We start from the raw sequence: 21,500 nt of genomic DNA on the forward strand, positions 1-21,500 counted from the left end.
CGCGTACTGCAAAAAAAAAAAAAAAAAAAAAGATCATAAAGCATTTTTCAAAATGTATTAAATACTTTATTAGAGGTCAGATCAGATTGTAAAGGGCCTGCGGGCCTCATGAAGGAGTTTGCGTTAATCTTGCAGTAGAGTCTTATCGCAGGCTTTTAGGTGGCGATCAGATTTGTTCTTTAGAGAAGTAGCTGGCATTGTGGAGACCTGATTCAGAAGTGCAGGGGGAGTAGACTGGAGGTGGCGGAGCGAGTTAGAAGCTGCCGTTGTATTCCATGTAGGACGTGTTAAGGGTTTGAATGATGGTCATGTGGCTGCAGATGGTATGGATTTTTGCAAGATTTTTCTAAGTTAGAATTATGGAATTCATCCATTTAGTGATGAACTTTTTGGTTACTGTTCTGGGGCAGTGGAAGAGGGAGGACGAAAGGTTGTCCAGGCAGCCGGATGGTTGGTGGTTCCGTCAAGTGCGGTGTAACTACGGGAGCAGGGGGTTTGGGGTGCGCTTAAATCCAAGGTCACCATAGGACATCCAAATGGCATCACCTAGTAGGTGGTGAGAAACACAGGTTGGTGCAAGGCTGGTGGTGCTGGGGTCGAACGCTGGGAGTTGTCCAGCTCCACCAGCTGGATGCGGTCGTGCAGCGAGTGAGGAAGGGCTGAGGCGGAACCCACGTGGTAGTGAGGGAGGGGTGATAAGCGAGTGTCCGAGAGGAAGGGGTGCCACCAGGCAGCCGAGGTCATCAGCTGTATTATTGTATTTTCAGGGTGGTTTACTCACATGGCTTCTCTCCTATATGCCAACCAGGGGAGTAAGTGCCAGCTGTGTAACTACGGTGTCTCTGAACTAAAAGGAACTGAGAACTGAACACGCAGCAATGTGGATGAATCTCTAAAACACCGTGTTGAGCCAAAGAAATCAGATATCCCACATCCTGCCGGAGTCTGATCTTTCAAAAACAGGCCCAACCTGTGGCGTTAGAAAACTAAGCCCCGGGAAGGGTACAGAGAATGTTTCGCATTCCTGTTAAAGGTGTGTGAGGGTGGCACCTAAGCGTCGTCATCGTGCGTTATCGTAACCACCTGCCACATGTGGTGGTTGAGCATTTGAAACGGGCAAAGTCCAAATTGAGATATGCTGTAAGTGTGAAATACACACCAGGTATTTGAAGGCTTGGTACAAAAAAATAACAATAATGAGAACGTAAAATATCTTATTAACAATTTTGTATTGATTTTATGCTGATACAATATTTTGGATGTATTGGGTTAAGTAAAATATTAAAATTTCCCTTTTGAAAAAAATTTAAATGTGGCTACTAGGTATTTAAAATTACAGATGAGGGACTTCCCTGGCGGTCCAGTGGTTAAGACTTCGCCTTCCAACGCAGGGGGTGTGAGTTCGATCCCTGGTCAGGGAGCTGAGATCCCACGTGCCTCACGGCCAGAAAAAAACCAAAAACATAAAACAGAAGCAATATTGTAACAAATTCAATAAAGATTTTAAAAATGGTCCACATTAAAAAAAAAACTAAAAAAAATAAAATAAATAAATAAATAAAATTACAGATGAGGCTCGAATTATATGTATCTACTGGCCAGTGCTGGTTCAGGATATCAGCGTAAGGCTGCACGGCTGAGCTGTTAGTATTGTCTGTGATCATCAATTCCCCGCACTAGCGTTTATGGTACAAAGTGACAGACTCTCAAGGAAAGCCCTTGGCCAGCCCATCCTTGTTTGGACACACCTGGGGAGGTATAAGGTAAAATAAGGGTAGCCTGGTTTTCTCCTTAGGTAGGTTTAAAGCTGATAACTTAACATTAACCCACCTTAACCCAACAACCATCCCCCAAGGTGGTGTCCTTTCTCCTCTGGCTTTTTATGCTCCTGGACCAGTTTGATCCAGCTGCAGGAGTACTTCCTTTAGACTGTGAAAAATTTATTTTTCTCCTTTAGAATTTTGTATGCATCTATTTCTCCCTTGTATAAGGAGGTGCCAGATGTTTTGGTAACAGACCCTTGAGCACGGTCTTTGTCACTTACAGGGACCTCATTGTAATTCATATTGTTTACTGAATCACAAATACAGCTGCTGCCTCAGATCCGAGGGAGGCCTGTGGGCCCAGACATCCTTGGGCTCACAATAACAGTTTCTTGGAAAAAATCAGACTACTACGTCGTCGTCTCTTCTTTTTTTTGGCTGTCTCTCTCCTCTTACCTCTTGGTGAGAACAGCTTTTATTTTTAAGTAAGAATAATCTGTGTTTCATTTTGCTTTCTTTCAAATTTAAAGAAATCACCCAAGGGATAGTACATAAGTCGGCCCCCTTTTCCTGTTGCTCTGAGCACCCTGAGAATAGTTGGCTGATGGGCAGAGATGAAGGGGAGAATTGGGGTGAGAGGAGGCTTAACTTGTACTTTAAAAAATGTTAGATTTATTATTTTTAAACACTTAGAAGCTCATTTTTATTGAAGCATAATTTACATATAATTACATACATAGATCTGAAGTGTTTAGTTCTTTGGGTTTTTATAACTATAACCATATATATGTATACATATAGTTACATATGTATACTTCTGTTACATAACCACCACCCCAAGTCTAGATACCTAACATTTTTTATCCACCCCGTCCAAAATTCCCTTATGCCCCTTCAATCCTGCTTTAACCTTAGTTGAAGATAAGGTTAGCTAGTTTTCTAACCCCACAGGTTAATTTGGCCTGTTTTTGAAAGAACAGACTCTTTCAGCGTGTCGTCTTCTGTGTCTGCTTTCTCTGGCTCACCCGTGATGTTTGTGGGATGCATCACGTTGTTGCATGTTTCAGTTCTCAGCTCCCTCTAGCTGGTGAGTCGTGCTCTTATCGTGAACGCACTACACTGTCTTTATCCTCCCCTGTTCTCCTATTGATGGAGATTCAGGTTGATTCCACTTTGGGGCTGTTACGAATAAATCTGCTGTGAACGTTTTGTGTACAAGTCCTTTCGTGGACATAATGCTTTTATTTTTCTTGGTAGATACCTAGGGGTGGGATTCCTGGGTTGTAGAGCCACTTGTGCTTCTTGAAACGGTCAGTGTGCAGAACCGTGGCCGTTCTGACCCACAGGTTGTAACCAGTGCTCAACAGGTGAGGATAATTTTGGCCCAGGACTGCAAACGCTGTGCATTTTTCACAATTCCCTCATATATATATTCTTCCATCGGAACCTCCATTGGAACTGGCGAGGCACCCAGGCTCTCTGTGTTGATGGGGTTAAGACACTGTGGCTCTGAGCGAGCAGGTGACCGAGAGAGAAGATGACCTGTTATCTGAGGATGGAGCCAGGACTGGAACTTAGGAGTGCTGGCTCTTGGTCCTTTCTCACTCCACCTGGCCATGTCTCCCGGGACGGCACAACTCTTCCAGGAGACATGAAGCTAAATGCTTGACACACCCTTTCACTGTCTTTCCAGTTGACGAGCCAGGATAAAACTCCCGCCGTGATCCAGAGGGCAATGTTGAAACACAATCTGGACTCGGACCCCGCTGAGGTGTACGAGCTGGTACAGGTCATCTCGGAGGACAAAGGTAGGCGCGTGTCCCTTCTCAAGGCAGATTGCCCCAGCGTGAGAAGACGGGAAGTGGATACAATGTCTTTCTTAAATGGAGCCAAGTGAGGGTTTCTAATCACGCTAGGGTGGAGTTGCCGGGAGCCGTATGCCATCACCTCGCTTGTAGGATCCAGCGCCTCAGGCTGGTCGCCCAGCAACCCTTGTTGCTTTCTGCGGTTTTGCCGAGCGTTCCTCCCGCCCGTTCTCTGTAAACTCCTCCTCAAGCCTTCTTGTAGGAAGAGGTCCCTCCCTGTGTCAGCAGTTGGGGGATGGACGGGGTCTGTTGGCTCTTTGCAGACGGCCGCGCACCTCCATTAACCAATAACGTGTGTCCAGGTTGTGCGTGACCCTGAAAGGTCGCAGTTCCTGCGATAATTTCTCATGGTTTCAGTTAACCACTTATGAGAGTCTGTCCTGCAGTTGATCCTTATTCATGATGGATCTTCAAGCGGCAAAAGCGTCCGGCGCCAGGATTGCAAGGCTCTTTACCTCACACTTACTGAGGCAAAGAATGGGTGATTATGAAATGCTCCAGCTTGCCTAGGAGTCCATTAGTTGAAGAGATCCCTTTTATGAAAACTCCGGGCACATAATCCCCCTGCATGTATCGATTTGCTAATCTGAACTGGGGTTGTATTTGTTGAGGGGTAGGAGGCGAGCTGGTATGCCGTGTCACATCCGAGAAAGAGACTCAGGCCGACTGAGTCTCTTTTCCAAGTGCACAAGGAGGTCTGTCTGCTGACAGACCCAGCACAGACCAATGCAAGTGTCTCAAGGGAGGGCTGTTCCCCAACAAGCATTCCCCCTAGAAAGGAAAAGAAGAATTATACAAGGCGGGGGGGATGGAAGGGAGCAGTTATTCATACTCCATTTGACCAACAAATCACCCAGGGCTGTATCTCGGGCCCCGACGAGAGTAGGCAAAGTTGGAGTCGTACCTTTTCTTAGCGATGAAAAACTATAGCCTCTGAGAAAATTCTTGGAAGTTTTCTTTTGTCCAGCTGAGCCCTAGGTCGTGGGGCGAACCTTTCTCAGTTTCATCTTTTTTTTCTTTTGTTTTTTTGCGGTACGCGGGCCTCTCACTGCTGCGGCCTGTCCCGTTGCGGAGCACAGGCTCCGGACGCGCAGGCTCAGCGGCCACGGCTCACGGGCCCAGCCGCTCCGCGACATGTGGGATCTTCCCGGACCGGGGCACGAACCCGCGTCCCCTGCATCAGCAGGCGGACTCGCAACCACTGCGCCACCAGGGAAGCCCGTCAGTTTCATCTTTTAATATAGTTACTGTTAAAAGTCCAAGCCTGAAAAGTGGTCTCTCGGGTTTTACCGTGTCGTCCGCAAACCAACACGCCAAGGTGAGGCCAGTGGGTGTGAAGGTCCAGGAGTCCCGGAGTGCAGCTGGGGCCCCGCTTCACCAGCTGTTTGGTGGCAGGTGGGCTGCTTGACCTCCCTGGGCCTTGGTCCTTAATTAGTTAAATGGTGACAATACCCTACTGGTTCCTTGTGCATCATGGGTGATTATGACAGGAAATAATGCACCCGAAAGTGTACCGTATTGGAGATATGTTGATATATAGCTGTGAGGTAGGTTGTTTACTGACCCAGGAATATGTGGGCAGGAGACTGGGGACACTTTAAGGGAGTTATCCTTTATGGAACATTTGTGCAAAATGTAGCAGAGTCACGCAGAACCTGATTGCGTCAGTCGTGCTGTGGAATCTCAGTGGTTGAAGTTAACATAAGGTCGACTTAATCCAGTTCTTCGGGCAGACACACCTCCTGGTTGCCTCCGTCACTGCGCTGCCACAAAGCAAGACTTGCACATTTTACCTTTTTTTTACCCCTGTTGTTTTTTTAAGATATCCATTACCCCTGAGTGCTAAAGAGTATATACCTTCTTTTAAAAATAAAAATGAATTCAAATCACTTTGCTCAATAACTTCATATTATGCTTGGAATAATCCTTGTTCAGAAATTGCAGCTATCTATATAGGTGGGAGTCACTGCAGTAGGCAACGGTTTAAATGTTAAGAGATAGATATTATCTTATTTGGTTGCCCTTTAATATTAAAATGCAAGTTCTTAAGGAAGCAAGGCCTCAAATGGTGTAACATACTGGTTTGATTTGGGATTAATTAAAGAATATTTTGATATTCCAAGTAAAGAGTTCTGGAAAACGGTGTAGATTTTCTGCCCTTTTCCCGTGTTATTGGATTCGCTTAGTCTCTGTGAAAAACTGCATAGTGGAGTGGAAAATGGACTGCGGGAGGCTGGAAATCCGGGTTCGGGTCCTAGTTCTGCCCCTGACTAGCTGTGCCCCTGGGAATGTCTTTTAACTCCTGTAGGCCTCTGCTTCCTACTGCACTTCCTTCCAGCTAAAACATCCTGCATTTGCGCATCTTGTTCATGGCTTGAATTTCTAAGATTGGATTCGCACTTAGGTTTTTTGTTTTTTATTTTATTTTATTTATTTTTTAAACATCTTTATTGGAGTATAACTGTTTTACAATGGTGTGTTAGTTTCTGCTTTACAACAAAGTGAATCAGTGATACATATACATATGTACCCATCTCTCTTCCCTCTTGCGTCTCCCTCCCTCCCACCCTCCCTATCCCACCCCTCTAGGTGGTCACAAAGCACCGAGCTGATCTCCCTGTGCTATGCGGCTGCTTCCCACCAGCTATCTATTTTACATTTGGTAGTGTGTATATGTCCATGCCACTCTCTCACTTTGTCGCAGCTTGTCATTCCCCTTCCCCATGTCCGTCCTCAAGTCCATGCTCTAGTAGGTCTGTGTTTTATTCCCGTCCTACTTTAACTTGGGATTGGGAAATTGTTGGAACCAATTTGCCGGGAGGGAGTGGTGGTCATTGTCTGGTTCCGTTTGCATTCCAGGGACAAAGGGCCATAGTCCCAGCCGTGTGTCTGAACAGAACTTCCACCTGCCACGGTCAGTGCTGGGCTGACCTACACGAGCTGACTACCTCTCTTTCCTCATCTTTTTTAGAACTCGTGATCCCAGACTCGGCAAATGTCTTCTATGCCATGAACAGCCAAGTGAACTTTGACTTCATCTTACGCAAAAAGAACTCTGTGGAAGAGCAAGTAAAACTGCGTAGCCGGACCAGCCTGACGTTGCCCAGGACAGCCAAACGGGGCTGCTGGAGCAACAGACACAGCAAAATCACCCTCTGAAGGGAGAGACCAGTGGCCCCTTGCTTGCCAAAGGCAGGGTGGGGCTGAGAACGGGCCGTGGTGATTGCAGCTACCACCCGGTGTTAGAGGATCATTGGTGAGGTGGACAGATATTTATTGAGTACCTCTGGTGTGCAAGGCACTAGGATGGGCATCGTGGGGAAATCGGAGATGAACTTGACACGAAAAGGATGATTCTCTTTGACCTATCTGAGACCGAAATGCAAAATTACCCACATTTATAAATATATATGTATGTACACATATTTGGTATGTGTGTGTATATATATATAAATATGAGGGACTTATGGGATATTCTGGACTATGGAGAAACAAATTTGCACAATGGCCTGGGAAGTCGAGGTCACTTTTTACAGGGAACTGGAAGGAACTGAGAACCTCGTCTCATACCTTCCAAGTAAACGGAATCAACCCTAGGAATACAGAGTGTCCTTTGTGCCAGTATTATAAGCAGTCCAGACTATTTTTATAAAGGGAGAGGATTACTTTCTCAATCAAGTGCCACCAGAAAAGAACAACCGCAGAGGCGGGAACTGCCACAGGCTGAATGAAAGGCCACCTCGGAAAGGGTTTGGATGAGCCAGTGGCTTTGACCTCTGCTTGCATCGGCCAGTTTCTGCTACCCCAGGGAGGGCAAGGAGCAGCTTTGGAGGCCTGTCTGAGCCACTGGTCCAGCCGTTGTGAGACCTCTGGAGGCAACACAAGCCCATTTTGATTTCTGGCAACGGCATTGTTTGTTTCCCCCGCTAAAGAACATACCACAATCATTCTTGCACATACAGCCATGTTCTTTGGTAACTTATCAGCCAGAAAGGAAAGCGCAAAAGGACGATAACTCATGTGGACTCTCATCTGTCTCGGAATGCCTCTACTTCATTGTTTTTTTCTGATTGCCTTTTGCACGTGAAACTACATGTCTGCAGTCTTTTGCCATCTGGATCGCAGTACCTCTGTATTACGTGCAATTTGTTCCTCAGGTGTAGAAAGTCCTACTGCGATTGACTATAACTGATGATTTTGAGCCTGTGAAAGATTTCTGAACAGCGATTGCTCTGTGAATAGCCCCTCGGAAGATGTTCACTGCTGAGAGCAGTGTCCTGTTTTACTTATTAACTTTTATAGCCTTCCTGTGCTTAGTCACGGGGAAGGAAATGGGGCTCCGTATATTATCCAACTCGTTTCTAAAGAGGTACATTCTTCCAGATGGAATCAATAACTTTTTCTTTTTTTTCAGGTTTCCACACTTGGTATCACAGTATCACTGTTAAGTGACACTTCTGTCTCCAGTACCACCATCATCATCCTCTCCCTTCCACATCTGAGCTGTGGCTGGGGTTTGAACTACAAAGCCATATGTGGGATGTTGACACGTTTAAGAAGCACTTTCAGAATGTTGTCCTTTTTAAGAAGAAAATTCTCAAAATACCAGTTAATTCCAAAAATAAAGAATGAACCCAGACATGAAGTGCAGATTGTAATGTGGAGCTTTTGTTTTTTTTTTCTCCTATCCTGTAAGACAGCTCCCAAAGGTTATGTGTGATTTATGTTACATAAATAGCCATATGAAATCTGCAAGAAACACCAGGGACAGTCTAGAGATTTGTGGCGGTGGACCAAAGAACGAGAATGAGCCAGGAAGGCCTCAGATTTCCTTTAGGTCTTTCTAGATCAGACCGCATTGTAAAGACCGACTGGTTTCAACTAGTTGAAAAGCACTTTTCTTCTGTTTGTTTGCGAGGCTGGTTCGATTCGTGCTTCTGTGCGTGGAGGAGGGACGGCCAGGGTGCTAGACATTATGGGGACTGAAGGAAACATAGCCTCAGCCTGAATTTCTTGGTCGGAAGGTCAAAAAGAAAATGTAGAACTGTTGGCCTGGTTTAGGGCGCGGCTACCAAGACATACATGTTGTGCCCATGTGCTCGCCTTGTGTATTTATACTGTATATGTAGAGTCTAGATTTATATACTGCAATGTAAAATATATATATATATTTTTTCCTTTTTTAAAAAAGACAATGGAAGTTACAAGTAGATAAAACATAGCCTCATTTATTTAATGCCACTTTAAATGTCTTAAATTTGTTTCCTGGTGGACAGCCGGGTTAATACTTTTAGCTGCTCGCATGCTTGTCTTTCTGCATCTCCATCATCTGTTTACCTTTTGGTCAAATTAATAAACTGGCTTGGGACTTGGCTGGCATGTGCGGCCAGACCCAAAGGGATTGTATCTGGAGTATTAATCTGGTGGATCTGGGTTCCAGGCACGTCAAGGAGCATTTTGGAAGCCCATGCTGGTTCAGTTGCAGGGAGCAGAGGGAAAGCCAGTGGCCCAGTTAGGAGGGACCCTCTCCACTGGCAAGTGTCGTGCGCATTTAGGGGAAAGAATGACGTCTTAGGAAACTGCCATCAGATGTGATGCCTTGCTGGACAGCATTCTTAGGAGTAGTTTGGCTGGGGACACTTTGTATAAAAGCAAACTTAAGAGTTGGGATTCAAGGCAGTACTTTACCTTCTTTTTGACTGACAGCCTTTCCTGAGTCTCCCATTGCTACCATCTGCACAATTCTTGAAACCATCCATGGTGCTCCGGAAGCCGGGAGGGCCTCTGTGGAGGAAGCAAACAAGGTCTTCCCAAAAGGCAGCTTCATTCAACAGATGCACGTTGTCATTCCGTCACATTGTTTCCCAAAAAAACGGGATTCCTAAATGGACCCAAATTATCAAGTTTTCTGGGTCCTTGTGGGATAGTGGAGAAAGCCAAGTAGGTGTTTTAATAATCGATAATATGGGCAGGAAAAAAAGGGATTTCTATGTCTGGCACTAGGTGACTATGTTTTCAAGATCATTTGAGAAAATGGGTTCCCTTGTTTTGCCTCCCTGTAGAAGCAGCTTGGGGGGATTTTTGCCTGAAGGAATAATGTCTTAAAATTTCCTTCTCTGGAGCCTTTTCAAATTTGCCATGCAGCACAGGACCATTAGAGGCATACAGTATTGCCCCGTGTCCCAGTTTTAGTGGTATCGAGAAGTTTCCCCGACGTCAACCCTCTTTTTCTACAGGGCTGCCGCAATGGCACCAGTTACAACCTGTATCCACAGTTCCACTATGAGAAGTTATTTCCGTCATGTTTTGCATTACCGTTTCCCCTAGGATCTCTGTTAAAATGAAATAATTCTGGAAGGGATTATTAGGCTAGCCTAGGCTAAAGTAACAAACCATGAAATCTCAGTAATTTAAGATATGACACGTTGAAAACTGAACTAGGTATTGCAAATCGGGCAGCTCTCCTTAGCAGCTCCAAGGATCCAGGCAGCTTCCATCTTGCAACTCCGCCATCTCAGATTTTTCCTTCAACTTCCAGTGATGGTAGAGAACTCACAACTCTTCCTGACTGCCTTAGACGAAAGGGACCACATCACTTCCATTCACAGTCCATTGGCCAGTCTATGGCCCCAATCTAAACGCAGGGGAGGTGGGGAAACGTAGGAGGACACCTGGAGTAGACGAGCATTTCCGTCCCCGCACAAAGGAGTTCTGTCTTCTCACTCGGGTGCATGGCTTTGTTCATCTTCCCACATTCTCCGAAAAGTGTTTGGAGGAGATGGCAGTGAGGACTTGAGATGGGGGCTGCACAGAGCAAAGGAAGGGTTGAAGAAAGAGAGGTGCTCAAAGGAGGAGAAAAAACAAGAGTAATTTAATTTTGTTTAGAATTAGCCTTATAGAATTTATTTCTAACATGCGGTCACCACCAATTGACATGCTTCTAATGTGGTCCCTACTTCAACTAAACTAGGAGCTACTTTACAGACGTAGTTGTAGGTCAAATTTAAAAAATCTAGGCAATTTAAAGTGTTTACACATAAACTGCGAGATTCAAATAGAAGCCAGACAAATTTAGTTAATTTAAGACTCCGAATTAGAAAACCACCACTTGGTGTGGTTTTTCAACGTCTCTACCCAGAAAACTGTGTGGAAGCAATTCACTTATTTAACAGTTTGAGGTATTTAACATTTTCTTAAGAGTTGGAAGGAATCTTACAAATCATGTAGTCCTTGCCCTCGTATTACAGATCCCGGGGCTGAGGCCCAGAGCAGTTAAGTCAGTTGCCAGAGGTCAGGGGCAGGGCTCTGAATGACCAAACCCTGCTATGTGGCTGTCACGGTGGACTGGGCTTTCCTGACAGATGCTTCTCTACAGCCTGCTGGAGCTCCAGAGGATGCCTGGGGTCTGTTGGCTCCATGCCCCGCCTTCCAACCATGTGAATTTCCAAAAGCTACTTGTGAATTTCCACAGGCTACCTTGCTTAGATGTGCATCTGGCTGGTTCTGTCAAGCCTCCAAGGAGAGATCTGCTGCTGGTCGGAGCACTGCTGCCTGTTATCCTGGGCATCATTTCATCTAGCAGACGGGGAAACAGGGCCGTAAGGACCAGGATGACATTGCGAGTTAACTCCCACCTAGGATGCATGATGAACCCGAGGGGTGGGTGAAAAGCACCAGCTGAATGAGGAGTTAAAGGAGCGAACGCCAGTGATCAGTATCGAGTACTTTGTCACAGTTTCCTCAGGAGAAATCATTTTTATTCCCACGATTGTTTCAACTCAGTGCAACATTCTGTGCTGCAGTCACAATCTCCCACACAAAGGGTACCGGTAAATCAAGTTGAAAAAAGAAGAAAAGTAAATGATTTAAACTGTTTCTAGATTGCTCCAGCCATTTTCAAAAAGATGGCTTGGCCAAAAAGTTCGTTCGGGATTTTCATACCAGCTCATGGAAAAACCCGAGCGAACTTTTTGGCCAATCCAATACCAAGGCACCAGTTTCAAAATGGGAGAAGCATTCTAAATAATACCTTGCCCCCAGATGTCTACTTCTGATGATCCTCGTTTATAGAACATCTGACATCCAAGCCTCCAGCAAGTCAGCGAATTGGTCTAATCAGCTAAAAAAAAAAATTAATATATGAGATTTCATAGATGGGAAGTAAACAGGGGACGGGGTTGCAGAGCTTCTTTGTACATCAGGCTGTGTGTGTGTGAGAGAGAGACCGAGCGACAGGAACATTAGATATTAGTGAGGAAACAAGAAATGAGGCAGACTCTCTCTCTAGAAGCTTTGCATGGATGCAGTTTGGTGTGGGTGGGATGTGACTGCCTAGCTCTGACTCCCAGCCCACTTACTATCTTAGGCAAGTCATTTAGCTATTGCTTCATCTAAAAAGTGGGGATTGAAAATAGTTCCTACCTCTGGAGGTTCATGTAGTATTACATTACAAAGCGCACATAAAGAAAGCACTTCTCTCTGGCGCTTACTGTAAGAGTTCACTGCTGTTATTCCTGGGAAGCTCGTGGCCTAAGGGGAGGGCGTGCTGTCTTCCTAGAAGCCCTCCAGCCTCCTTCCCTAATAAGCAGCCACACAGGGCAGATGTGACCCTCAGACATGGGACTTCAGATGCTTGAACAGCACCCTGGGAAAATCAAGCCTGCTGCTGCTTTGGGGAAAGACTGACTCACGGAGCCGGCGGGCAGCCAGGGCTCCTGCAGCTTGCTCCACAGGCCCGCTCCAAAGAGGCTGGGGAGAGGGGAGTGTGGGCCCTGCGCAGCCCTGACCACGGTGCCTCCTGGCGGGGCTGAGGCTGCACAGGGACACACACTGGACGGGCTCGGAAGGGAGCCACTGGCCCGTGTGAAACAGCCCTGAGCTGGAGCATCCCCCTCCCAGAGCCTAAGGTGATTCCTGTCAGGGTCCCCACCTTTTTTGGATTCCTTCTGCGGTCAGGGAGGGACAGCTCTCTCACCAGAAGCTGAGCCCCCATTCCCCTGTCCTCCCAGACCTGTATCTTTCTTTCCCTGCAGAAGGGGGCTCTCTGCTCTGACTCTCCCTCTATCCAGGGATGACTCACATGCAGGATGGTGAATTGTTGCTGTTCCTCAGGCACTGGGGGCCCTGGGCATCACAATTATTCCTTTGCATGCTGTCCAGCTCACTGCCACCTCAGCCTCTTCCACTGCTGCAGGTTTGCAAGGATAAAATAGTCATTTTAAGGACTTGGGTTGCCACTTCCATTCCAAGCCTCTCTTCTACTATTTTTTCCCCTCTGGTTCCCTCCCTTTCCAGCCTGTGCACCAGCCTCACTTCTCCACTAATGAGCCTGAATCTGTTTTCTTATCCCCCCGGCCCTTGCACTTCTCTCCTGGACTTGAACCTCTGTGCTGTGCCCTGGAAGCTGCCTCTTTCCTCTCCCCTCTAATTCCCTAAGGCCTGCACCCCTCATCTTTCCCCTCCCTGCTCAGCTGTGGGCATGGTTTCCTCCCTGTGGCCGTCCTAATCAGTAATATCCCCTTCAAGTCTTCCCAATTCATGCTGGCATTTTACAGAGCAGTTAAAACCCTTCAGACAACACCATCAACACAAACATCAACTCCTGTCTGAGGGTCTTCCCCAAACTGCCAGTTCCCTTTGGGAGAGGACACTTTGTCACAAGTTATTTTCTAAGCTTCTCTGAAGAACGGAGAGAGAGGGCTGTCCGGGACACTGAAAATCACGTTCCCCCATGAGCAAGAGCCCAGACTCCTGCCCAGCCTCCCCTAGAACAGGAAGCACCCAGAGGAGCCCCCTCTGGACCAGCGGTGGGGGAGCACGAAGCTGGTGTTCAGACATAGAGATTTGGTCAGAGTGCCCACAGCAGAGGAAGCCAAGATGAAGAAACTCCAGGGAGGAGCAGAAAAATAAACTCAGTAAATTAAAAATAAAGAGAAACCAGTGTTTAGAGGTGATCCTTCATTCTTTCCATCCCTTTTGAGGGCATATGGGAGGGCGGTTTGGGGCTGTGAGCGGCCTCCCTGGTGTGGCAGGAGGGACCCGAGCTAAGATCATCTCAATATCAGTACACCTACGGGTGGAGGCAAAGACACAGGCCATCCTAGGCAAATCTATAGACCAGAAAGGAAGCCACTTTCCAGCCCAACAACAAATTTTAACGGAGCCATTCCACCACTTGCCTGGAACCCATTCAGTATTTAATAATTCTGTCAAATTCTTCCTGAAAGCGCACCTAAACTCTTCATGCTGCAATTCAAGCCATTTCCTCATTCCGTGTGCATAATAAGAGAAGGCACCATTTTCTCCTACCACCAGGAAGCCTGCACAAGCCTCTAAACCAGCCTCACCCACCAGGGGGCAGACACCAGAAGCAAGAAATATACAGTCCCACAGCCTGTGGAACTGAGTCCGCAAACACAGGTCAGAATCTACCTTGGGACCAGCTGGTCCCTGGCCCATGGGTGATGAGAGAGTACTACTGGGGCATATAGCACATCCCATACAGATGGCCACTTCTCCAAGCTGGAGAAACATAAATATACAGTCCCACAGCCTGCAGAACTAAGTCTACAAATACCCTACCCTGGGACCAGCTGGTCCCCAGACACTGAGTGATGAGAGGGGAGTGGACTGCTGGGACACATAGGACATCCCCTACAGCGGGGGCCACTTTTCCAAGGTCAAGAAACGTAACTAACCTTCCACACATACAAAAATACAAATAGAAGTTTAGACAAAATGAGATGGCAGAGGAATAAGTTCCAGATGAAGGAACAAAATAAAACCCCAGAAGGATAACTAAGTGATGTGCAGATAGGCTATCTACCTGAGAAAGCATTCAGAGTAATGATTGTAAAGATGACCCAAGAACTCAGGAAAAGAATGGATGCACACAGAGCAAGAAGTTACAAGAAGTTTTTAACAAAGAGTTAGAAGAAATAAAGAACGACCAAACAGAATTGAAGAGTACAATAACTGAAGTGTGAAAAACACAAGAAGGAATCAATAGCAGAATAAATGAGGTAGAAGAACGGATAAGTGAGCTGGAAGACAGAGTGGTGGAAATCACTGTCATGGGATAAAATAAAGAAAAAAGAATAAAAAGAAAAAAGCACAGTCTGAGAGACCTCTGGGACAATATCAAACACACCAACATTCACATTATAGGGATCCCAGAAGAAGAATAAGAGAGAGAAAGAGCCTGAGAAGATATGTGAAAAGATAACAGCTGAAAATTTCCCTAACATGGAAAAGGAAACAATCACCAAAGTCCAGGAAGCACAGAGAATCCCATACAGGATCAACACAAGGAGGAACACACCAAGACACATAGTAATCAAACTGACAAAAATTAAAAATAAAGAGAAAATATTAAAATCAACAAGGGAAAAACAACCAATAATATATAAGAGAATCCTCATAAGGTTATCAGCTTATTTTTTAGAAGAAACTCTGCAGGCCAGAAGGGAGTGGCATGATATATTTAAAGTGATGAAAGGGAAAAACCTACAACCAAGCATACTCTACCCAGAAAGGCTCCCATTCAGATTTGATGGAGAAATCAAAAGCTTTACAGCCAAGCAAAAGCTAAAAGAATTCAGCACCACCAAACCAGCTTTACAACAAATGCTAAAGGAACTTCTTTAGGTGGAAAAGAAAAGGCCACAACTAGGTACAAGAAAATTACAAGATGGGAAAGCTCACCGGTAAAGGCAAACATACAGTAAATGTAGGAAATCATCCACACACAAATATGATTATCTAAACCAATAATTGTAAGAGGACGAGAGTACAAATGCAGAATCTTGAAATGCATTTGAAATGAAAAGACCAGCAACTTAAAACAATCATATATATACACAGACAAATATCAAAACATACATATATCAAAACCTCATGGTAATGGTAAACCAAAAATGTATTAATAGATATACACACAAATAAGTAAACAGAATCCAAACACAACACTAAAGATAGTCGTCAGAATACAAGAGGAGAGAACAAAAGAGGAAGGGAAGAAAAAAGACCTGCAAAAACAAATCCAAAACAATTAATAAAATGGCAATAAGAACATACATATAGATATGTACATGGATTAAATACTCCAACCAAAAGACAGATAGGCTGAATGGATACAAAAACAAGACCTGTATATATGCTGTCTACAAGGGACCCACTTCAGATCTAGAGACACATACAGACTGAAAGCGAGGGGATGGAAAAAGGTTTTCCATGCAAATGGAAATCAAAAGAAAGCTGGAGTAGCAGTACTCATATCAGACAAAATAGACTTTAAATTAAGACTGTTACAAGAGACAAAGAAGGACACTATGTAATGATCAAGGGATCAATCCAAGAAGAAAATATGACAATTGTAAATATACATGCACCCAACATAGGAGCAATTCAATATATAAGGCAAATGTGAACAGCCATAAAAGGCGAAATCAACAGTAATACAATAATAATGGGAGACTTTGACACCCCACTTACATCAATGGACAGAACATCCAGACAGAAAAATCAGTAAGGAAACACAGGCCTTAAGTGACACATTAGACTGGATAGACTTAATTGATATTTATAGAGCATTCTATCCAAAAGTAGCAGAATACACATTCTTTTCAAGTGCACATGGAACATTCTCCAGAATACATCTCATACTGGGTCACAAAGCAAGCTTCAGTAAACTTAAGAAAATTGAAATTGTATCAAGCATCTTTTCCAACCACAATGTTATAAGATTAGAAATCAACTACAAGAAAAAAACTGCAAACCGCCCCCCCACCACACAAACACAAGGAGGCTAAACAACCTGCTACTAAACAACCAAAACAATATGCTACTAAACAACTAATGGGTCACTAAAGAAGTCAAAGAGGAAATTAAAAAAATACCTAGAGACAAATGAAAATGAAAACATAATGATCCAAAACCTATGGGACAGAGCAAAAGCAGTTCTAAGAGGGAAGTTTATAGCTATACAAACTTACCTCAGGAAACAAGAAAAACCTCAAATAAACAACCTAACCTTACACCTAAAGCAACTAGAGAAGAACAACAAACAAATCCCAAAGTTAGAAGAAAAGAAATCATAAGGCTCAGAGCAGACATAAATAAAATAGAGACTAAAAAACAATAGAAAACAATCAATGAAACTAAAAGCTGATTCTCTGAAAAGATAAACAAAATTGATAAATCTTTAGCCAGACTCATCAAGAAAAAAAGGGAGAGGGCCCCAAATCAATAAAATTAGAAATGAAAAAGAAGTTACAACCGACACCACAGAAATACAAAGGATCATGAGAAACTACTACTATCAACTATATACCAATAAAATAGACAACCTTGAAAAATGGACAAATTCTTAAAAAGGTACAATCTCCCAAGACTTAGCCAGGAAGAAATAGAATATATGAATAGACCAATCACAAGTGCTGAAATTGAAACTGTGATTTAAAAACTCCCAACAAACAAAAGTCCAGGACCAGATGGCTTCACAGGGAAATTCTATCAAACATTTAGAGAGGAGTTAACACCCATCCTTCTGAAACTATTTCAAAAAATTGCAGAGGAAGAAACATTTCCAAACTCAATGAAGCCACCATCACTCTGATACCAAAACCAGACAAGGATACTACGAAAAAAGAAAATTACAGACCAATTATCACTGATGAACATAGACACAAAAATCCTCAACAAAATATTAGCAAACAGAATTCAAAAAGACATTAAAAGGATCACATACAATGATCAAGTGGGATTTATCCCAGGAATGCAAGGATTTTTCAATATCTGCAAATCAATCAGTGTGATACCCCACATTAACAAACTGAAGAATAAAAACCATATGATCATCTCAATAGATGCATTAAAAGCTTGATAAAATTCCACATCCATTTACAATAAAAGCTCTCCAGAAAGTGGGCACAGAGGGAACCTACCTCAACATAATATAGGCCATATATGACAAACCCACAGCTAACATCACACGTAATGCTAAAAGCTGAAAACATTTCCTCTAAGATCAGGAACAAGACAAGGATGTCCACTCTTGCCACTATTATTCAACATAGTTTTGGAAGTCCTAGCCATGGCAATCAGAGAAGAAAAAGAAATAAAAGGAATCCAAGTTGGAAAAGAAGAAGTAAAAGTGTCACTGTCTGCAGATGACATGATACTATACACAGAAAATCCTAAAGACACCACCAGAAAACTACTAGAGCTTATCAATGAATTTGGTAAAGTGGCAGCATACAAAATTAATATGCAGAACTCTGTGGCATTTCTATACACTAACAATGAAAGGCCAGAAAGAGAAATTAAGGATGCAATCCCATATATCATTGCATCAAAAAGAATGAAATACCTAGGAATAAACCTACCTAAGGAGGCAAAACACCTGTACTCCAAAGACTATAAGACACTGATTAAAGAAAAATCAAAGATGGTACAAATAGATGGAAAGATATATCATGTTCTTGGATTGGAAGAATCAATATTGTCAAAATGACTATGCTACCCAATGCAATCTACGAATTCAGTGCAATCCCGATCAAATTACTAATGACAGTTTTCACAGAACTAGAAGAAAAATTTTAAAAATTTGTATGGAAACACAAAAGACCCCAAGTAGCCAAAGGAATTTTGAGAAAGAAAAATGAAGCTGGAGGAATCAGGCTCTGTGACTTCAGACTATACTACAAAGCTACAGTCATCAAAACAGCATGGTATTGGCACAAAAACAGAAATATAGATCAATGGAATAGGGTAGAAAGCCCAGAAATAAACCCATGCACCTATGGTCAATTAATCTATGACAAAGGAGGCAAGAATACACACTGGAGAAAAGACAGTCTCTTCAATAAGTGGTGCCAGGAAAACTGGACAGCTACATGTAAAAGAATGAAACTAGAACATTCTCTAACACCACATACAAAAATAAACTCAAAACGGATTAAAAAACTAAATGTAAGACCGGATACTATAAAACTCCTAGAGGAAAACATAGGCAGAACACTTATTACATAAATTGCAGCAACATCTTTTTGGATCCGTCTCCTAGAGTAATGGAAATAAAAATAAAAAAACAAATGGGGCCTAATTAGACTTAAAAGCTTCTGCACAGCAAAGGAAACCATAAACAAAAATACAGCCTCCAGAATGGGAGAAAATATTTGTAAATGATGCTACTGACAAGGGATTAATCTCTAAAATATATAAATAGTTCATACAGCTCAATATCAAAAAAACAAACAACCCAATCAAAAAATGGGCAGAAGATCTAAATAGACATTTCTCCAAAAAATACATACAGATGACTAAAAGCACATGAAAAGATGCTCAACATCACTAATTATTAGAGAAATGAAAATCAAAACTATAATGAGGTACCACCTCGCACTGTTCAGAATGACCATCATCAAAAAGTCTACAAATAATAAACGCTAGAGAGGGTGTGGAGAAAAAGGAATCCTCCTACATCGTTGTTGGGAATATAAATTGGTACAGCCACTATGGAGAAGAGTATGGAGGTTCCTTAAAAATCTAAAAATAGAGCTACCATGTGATTCAGCATTCCCACTCCTGGGCATATACCTGGAGAAAACCATAATTGGAAAAGATACACGCACCCCAGTGTTCATAGCAGCAGTATTTACATTGGCCAGGACATGGGGGCAACCTAAGTGTCCATCAACAGATGAATGGATAAAGAAGATGTGGCACATATACACATATATATGTGTATATATATATGATATACACACACATATATTACACAATGGGATATTACTCTGTCATTAAAAAGAATGAAATAATGCCATCTGCAGTAACACAGATGGACCTACAGATTATCATACTAAGTGAAGTAATCCAGACAGAAAGACAAATATCATATGATAGCGCTTATATGTGGAATCAAAAAAAAATGATACAAATGAACTTATTTACAAAACAAATAGACTCACAGACATAGAAAACAAACTTACAGTTACCAAAAGGGGAGGTGGGGATAAATTAGGAGTTTGGGATTAACATATACATACTACTCTATATAAAATAGACGACCAAAAAGGACCTACTATATAGCACAGGGAACTATACTCAATATCTTATAATAACCTATAATGGAAGAGAAAGTAAAAAAAAGCATATATTCACATACATATATACATATATAACTGAATCACTTCACTGTACATTGAAACTAACATAACATTGTAAATCAACTATATTTCAATTAAAAATTTTTTTTAATTAAAAATTAAAGAGAAGGCACCATTTTCTATGTAATCTGTTAACACAATGTACTAAAACCTACCATTTCTCTCTTTTCCAAGCAGGCAAAAACAAAACCAAAATCAACATACTGGCCACCACAGGCCAGACTCTTCACCCTTGTCTCAGCCACCCTGCTCGATTTAGGGAATGCCATCAGCCCACTCACAGGGAGGCCCCTCCCATGTCACTGCTCTCTCCTCCTGGCTCCCCTCCCACTGACACGTTTAATCAGGAAGTCTCCAGGGGAGGAAGGTTCCCTCTGAGATAACAAACATCCCCACAAAACATAAAATATGGGTGAAATGATTATTTCCAAGGCTGCCTGTGCTGAGCTTTCTGAACAGATCATCCATGACATGCTATTTTATCAAATGACCAGCCTCACTTTAACTCTCACTTTGTCATTAGTTAAATCCTCACTGAATTAATTTCTTGTCAGTCATAAAGATCACTTACTTGGAAAGAATGTCTTGAAAGCACATTGTAGAAGCCTCTTGGGAAAACTCATCTTTATCTTAGTTACTAATTAGATGGATTTGTTCCAGCTGTAAGTGAAAATATTCCCATGTGTGTAGCTGAACGGGAATTTTGTTTCCGACACCGACATTTTACTGGAAATCTCTGCATTGTCTATCAGGAGAGTAACCAAACTTAGAATTCCCCCCAGAAACAATGGTCTCTGCATTCGTGAGGATAGTCTGGAGCAGGAGGGTAGCTGCCTTGCCTTGCCATCGTTATCGGGTCTCAAGAATGTTTCCTTTCAATAACTCCAACACACAGCTTACTCTTCGGTCTTACCCAGCTCCCCATCACTCCCTAGTAGGCCCTTCCACAGCCCCATACCTCCGCAGTGCCTGGAAACCATTCCCACCCTCTGTGCCCAACCCTCCTCCCTCTCCTAAACTCCCATTCATGCTCCCAAACCCAACACAACTGTCACATTCCCAGCAAACGTGCCCCCAATAGCCCCCTCCTCAGCAGAACCAGCTTCCCTGGGTCCTATGGACCCTTTTGTTCCAGCCTCGGAAAGAAAGCCATCCTGCTTACATGGCTGCTCCCTTGGACCATAGACCCCACAGCTGTAGGGACCTTTTCTAGACTCCTTAGCATCTCAGTGCTCAGCACAGGGCCTGAAACAAGGGAGCGCTCACACCTGGTTTTTGAGGTTTTGGAGGAGCTTGAACTGAAATACAGGGGGTCATTGAGGCCAACATGGGTTCTCCTTTTTTTGCCCCAAGATAAATCTCTTTGGCCTGGGACAAGCATTTCAGTATCTTTTGATGAATGGATAGATAGGCTGACCAATAGCACAGAAATGCAAGATGAATCCTCCGTCATCACCCTCCCACTGCAGGCCTAGAATCCTTTTTGGCTTACTCACCTCTCCAGCAGTCTAAAACATCTCCCACTGGACAGGAAGGCTGGTGACCACCCTCTGTTCTTTGCCACAGGGATTGCACAGCAGTGATGATTACCTTTGGCCTCTGACATCCTTGGCCATTGCAGACCTGGAAATTCCAGCAGTGTTGGCTGTTGACCAGCATTGGAGGAACCAATGAACAATCATAGAGTTGCACGTTTTTTAATTTTT

General features: G+C 43.5%; 1 protein-coding gene and 1 long non-coding RNA gene across 2 annotated transcripts in view; one reads left to right on the top strand and one right to left on the bottom strand.

Moving 5' to 3' along the window:
- RGL1 (ral guanine nucleotide dissociation stimulator like 1) overlaps positions 1-8,996 on the top strand; it is a 133,883-nt gene extending 124,887 nt beyond the window's left edge. Inside the window, exons 17-18 of the mRNA XM_007115666.4 lie at positions 3,457-3,571; positions 6,600-8,996. Of these exons, the coding sequence (XP_007115728.1) occupies positions 3,457-3,571; positions 6,600-6,787 (303 nt within the window). The 3' untranslated portion in view covers positions 6,788-8,996. The remainder of the gene's footprint in view (positions 1-3,456; positions 3,572-6,599) is intronic.
- Positions 8,997-11,686: 2,690 nt separating this feature from the next.
- On the bottom strand, positions 11,687-20,580 carry LOC114486127 (uncharacterized). The gene is made up of 3 exons (XR_003679379.1): positions 20,366-20,580; positions 12,708-12,815; positions 11,687-11,747 (listed from the first exon to the last, which is right to left on the bottom strand). It is a non-coding gene; the product is annotated as an uncharacterized lncRNA (long non-coding RNA).
- Between the last annotated feature and the right edge of the window lie 920 nt (positions 20,581-21,500).

The sequence above is a fragment of the Physeter macrocephalus genome, chromosome 4, assembly GCF_002837175.3.
Source record: "Physeter macrocephalus isolate SW-GA chromosome 4, ASM283717v5, whole genome shotgun sequence".
NCBI classification, from domain to species: Eukaryota; Metazoa; Chordata; class Mammalia; order Artiodactyla; family Physeteridae; genus Physeter; species Physeter macrocephalus.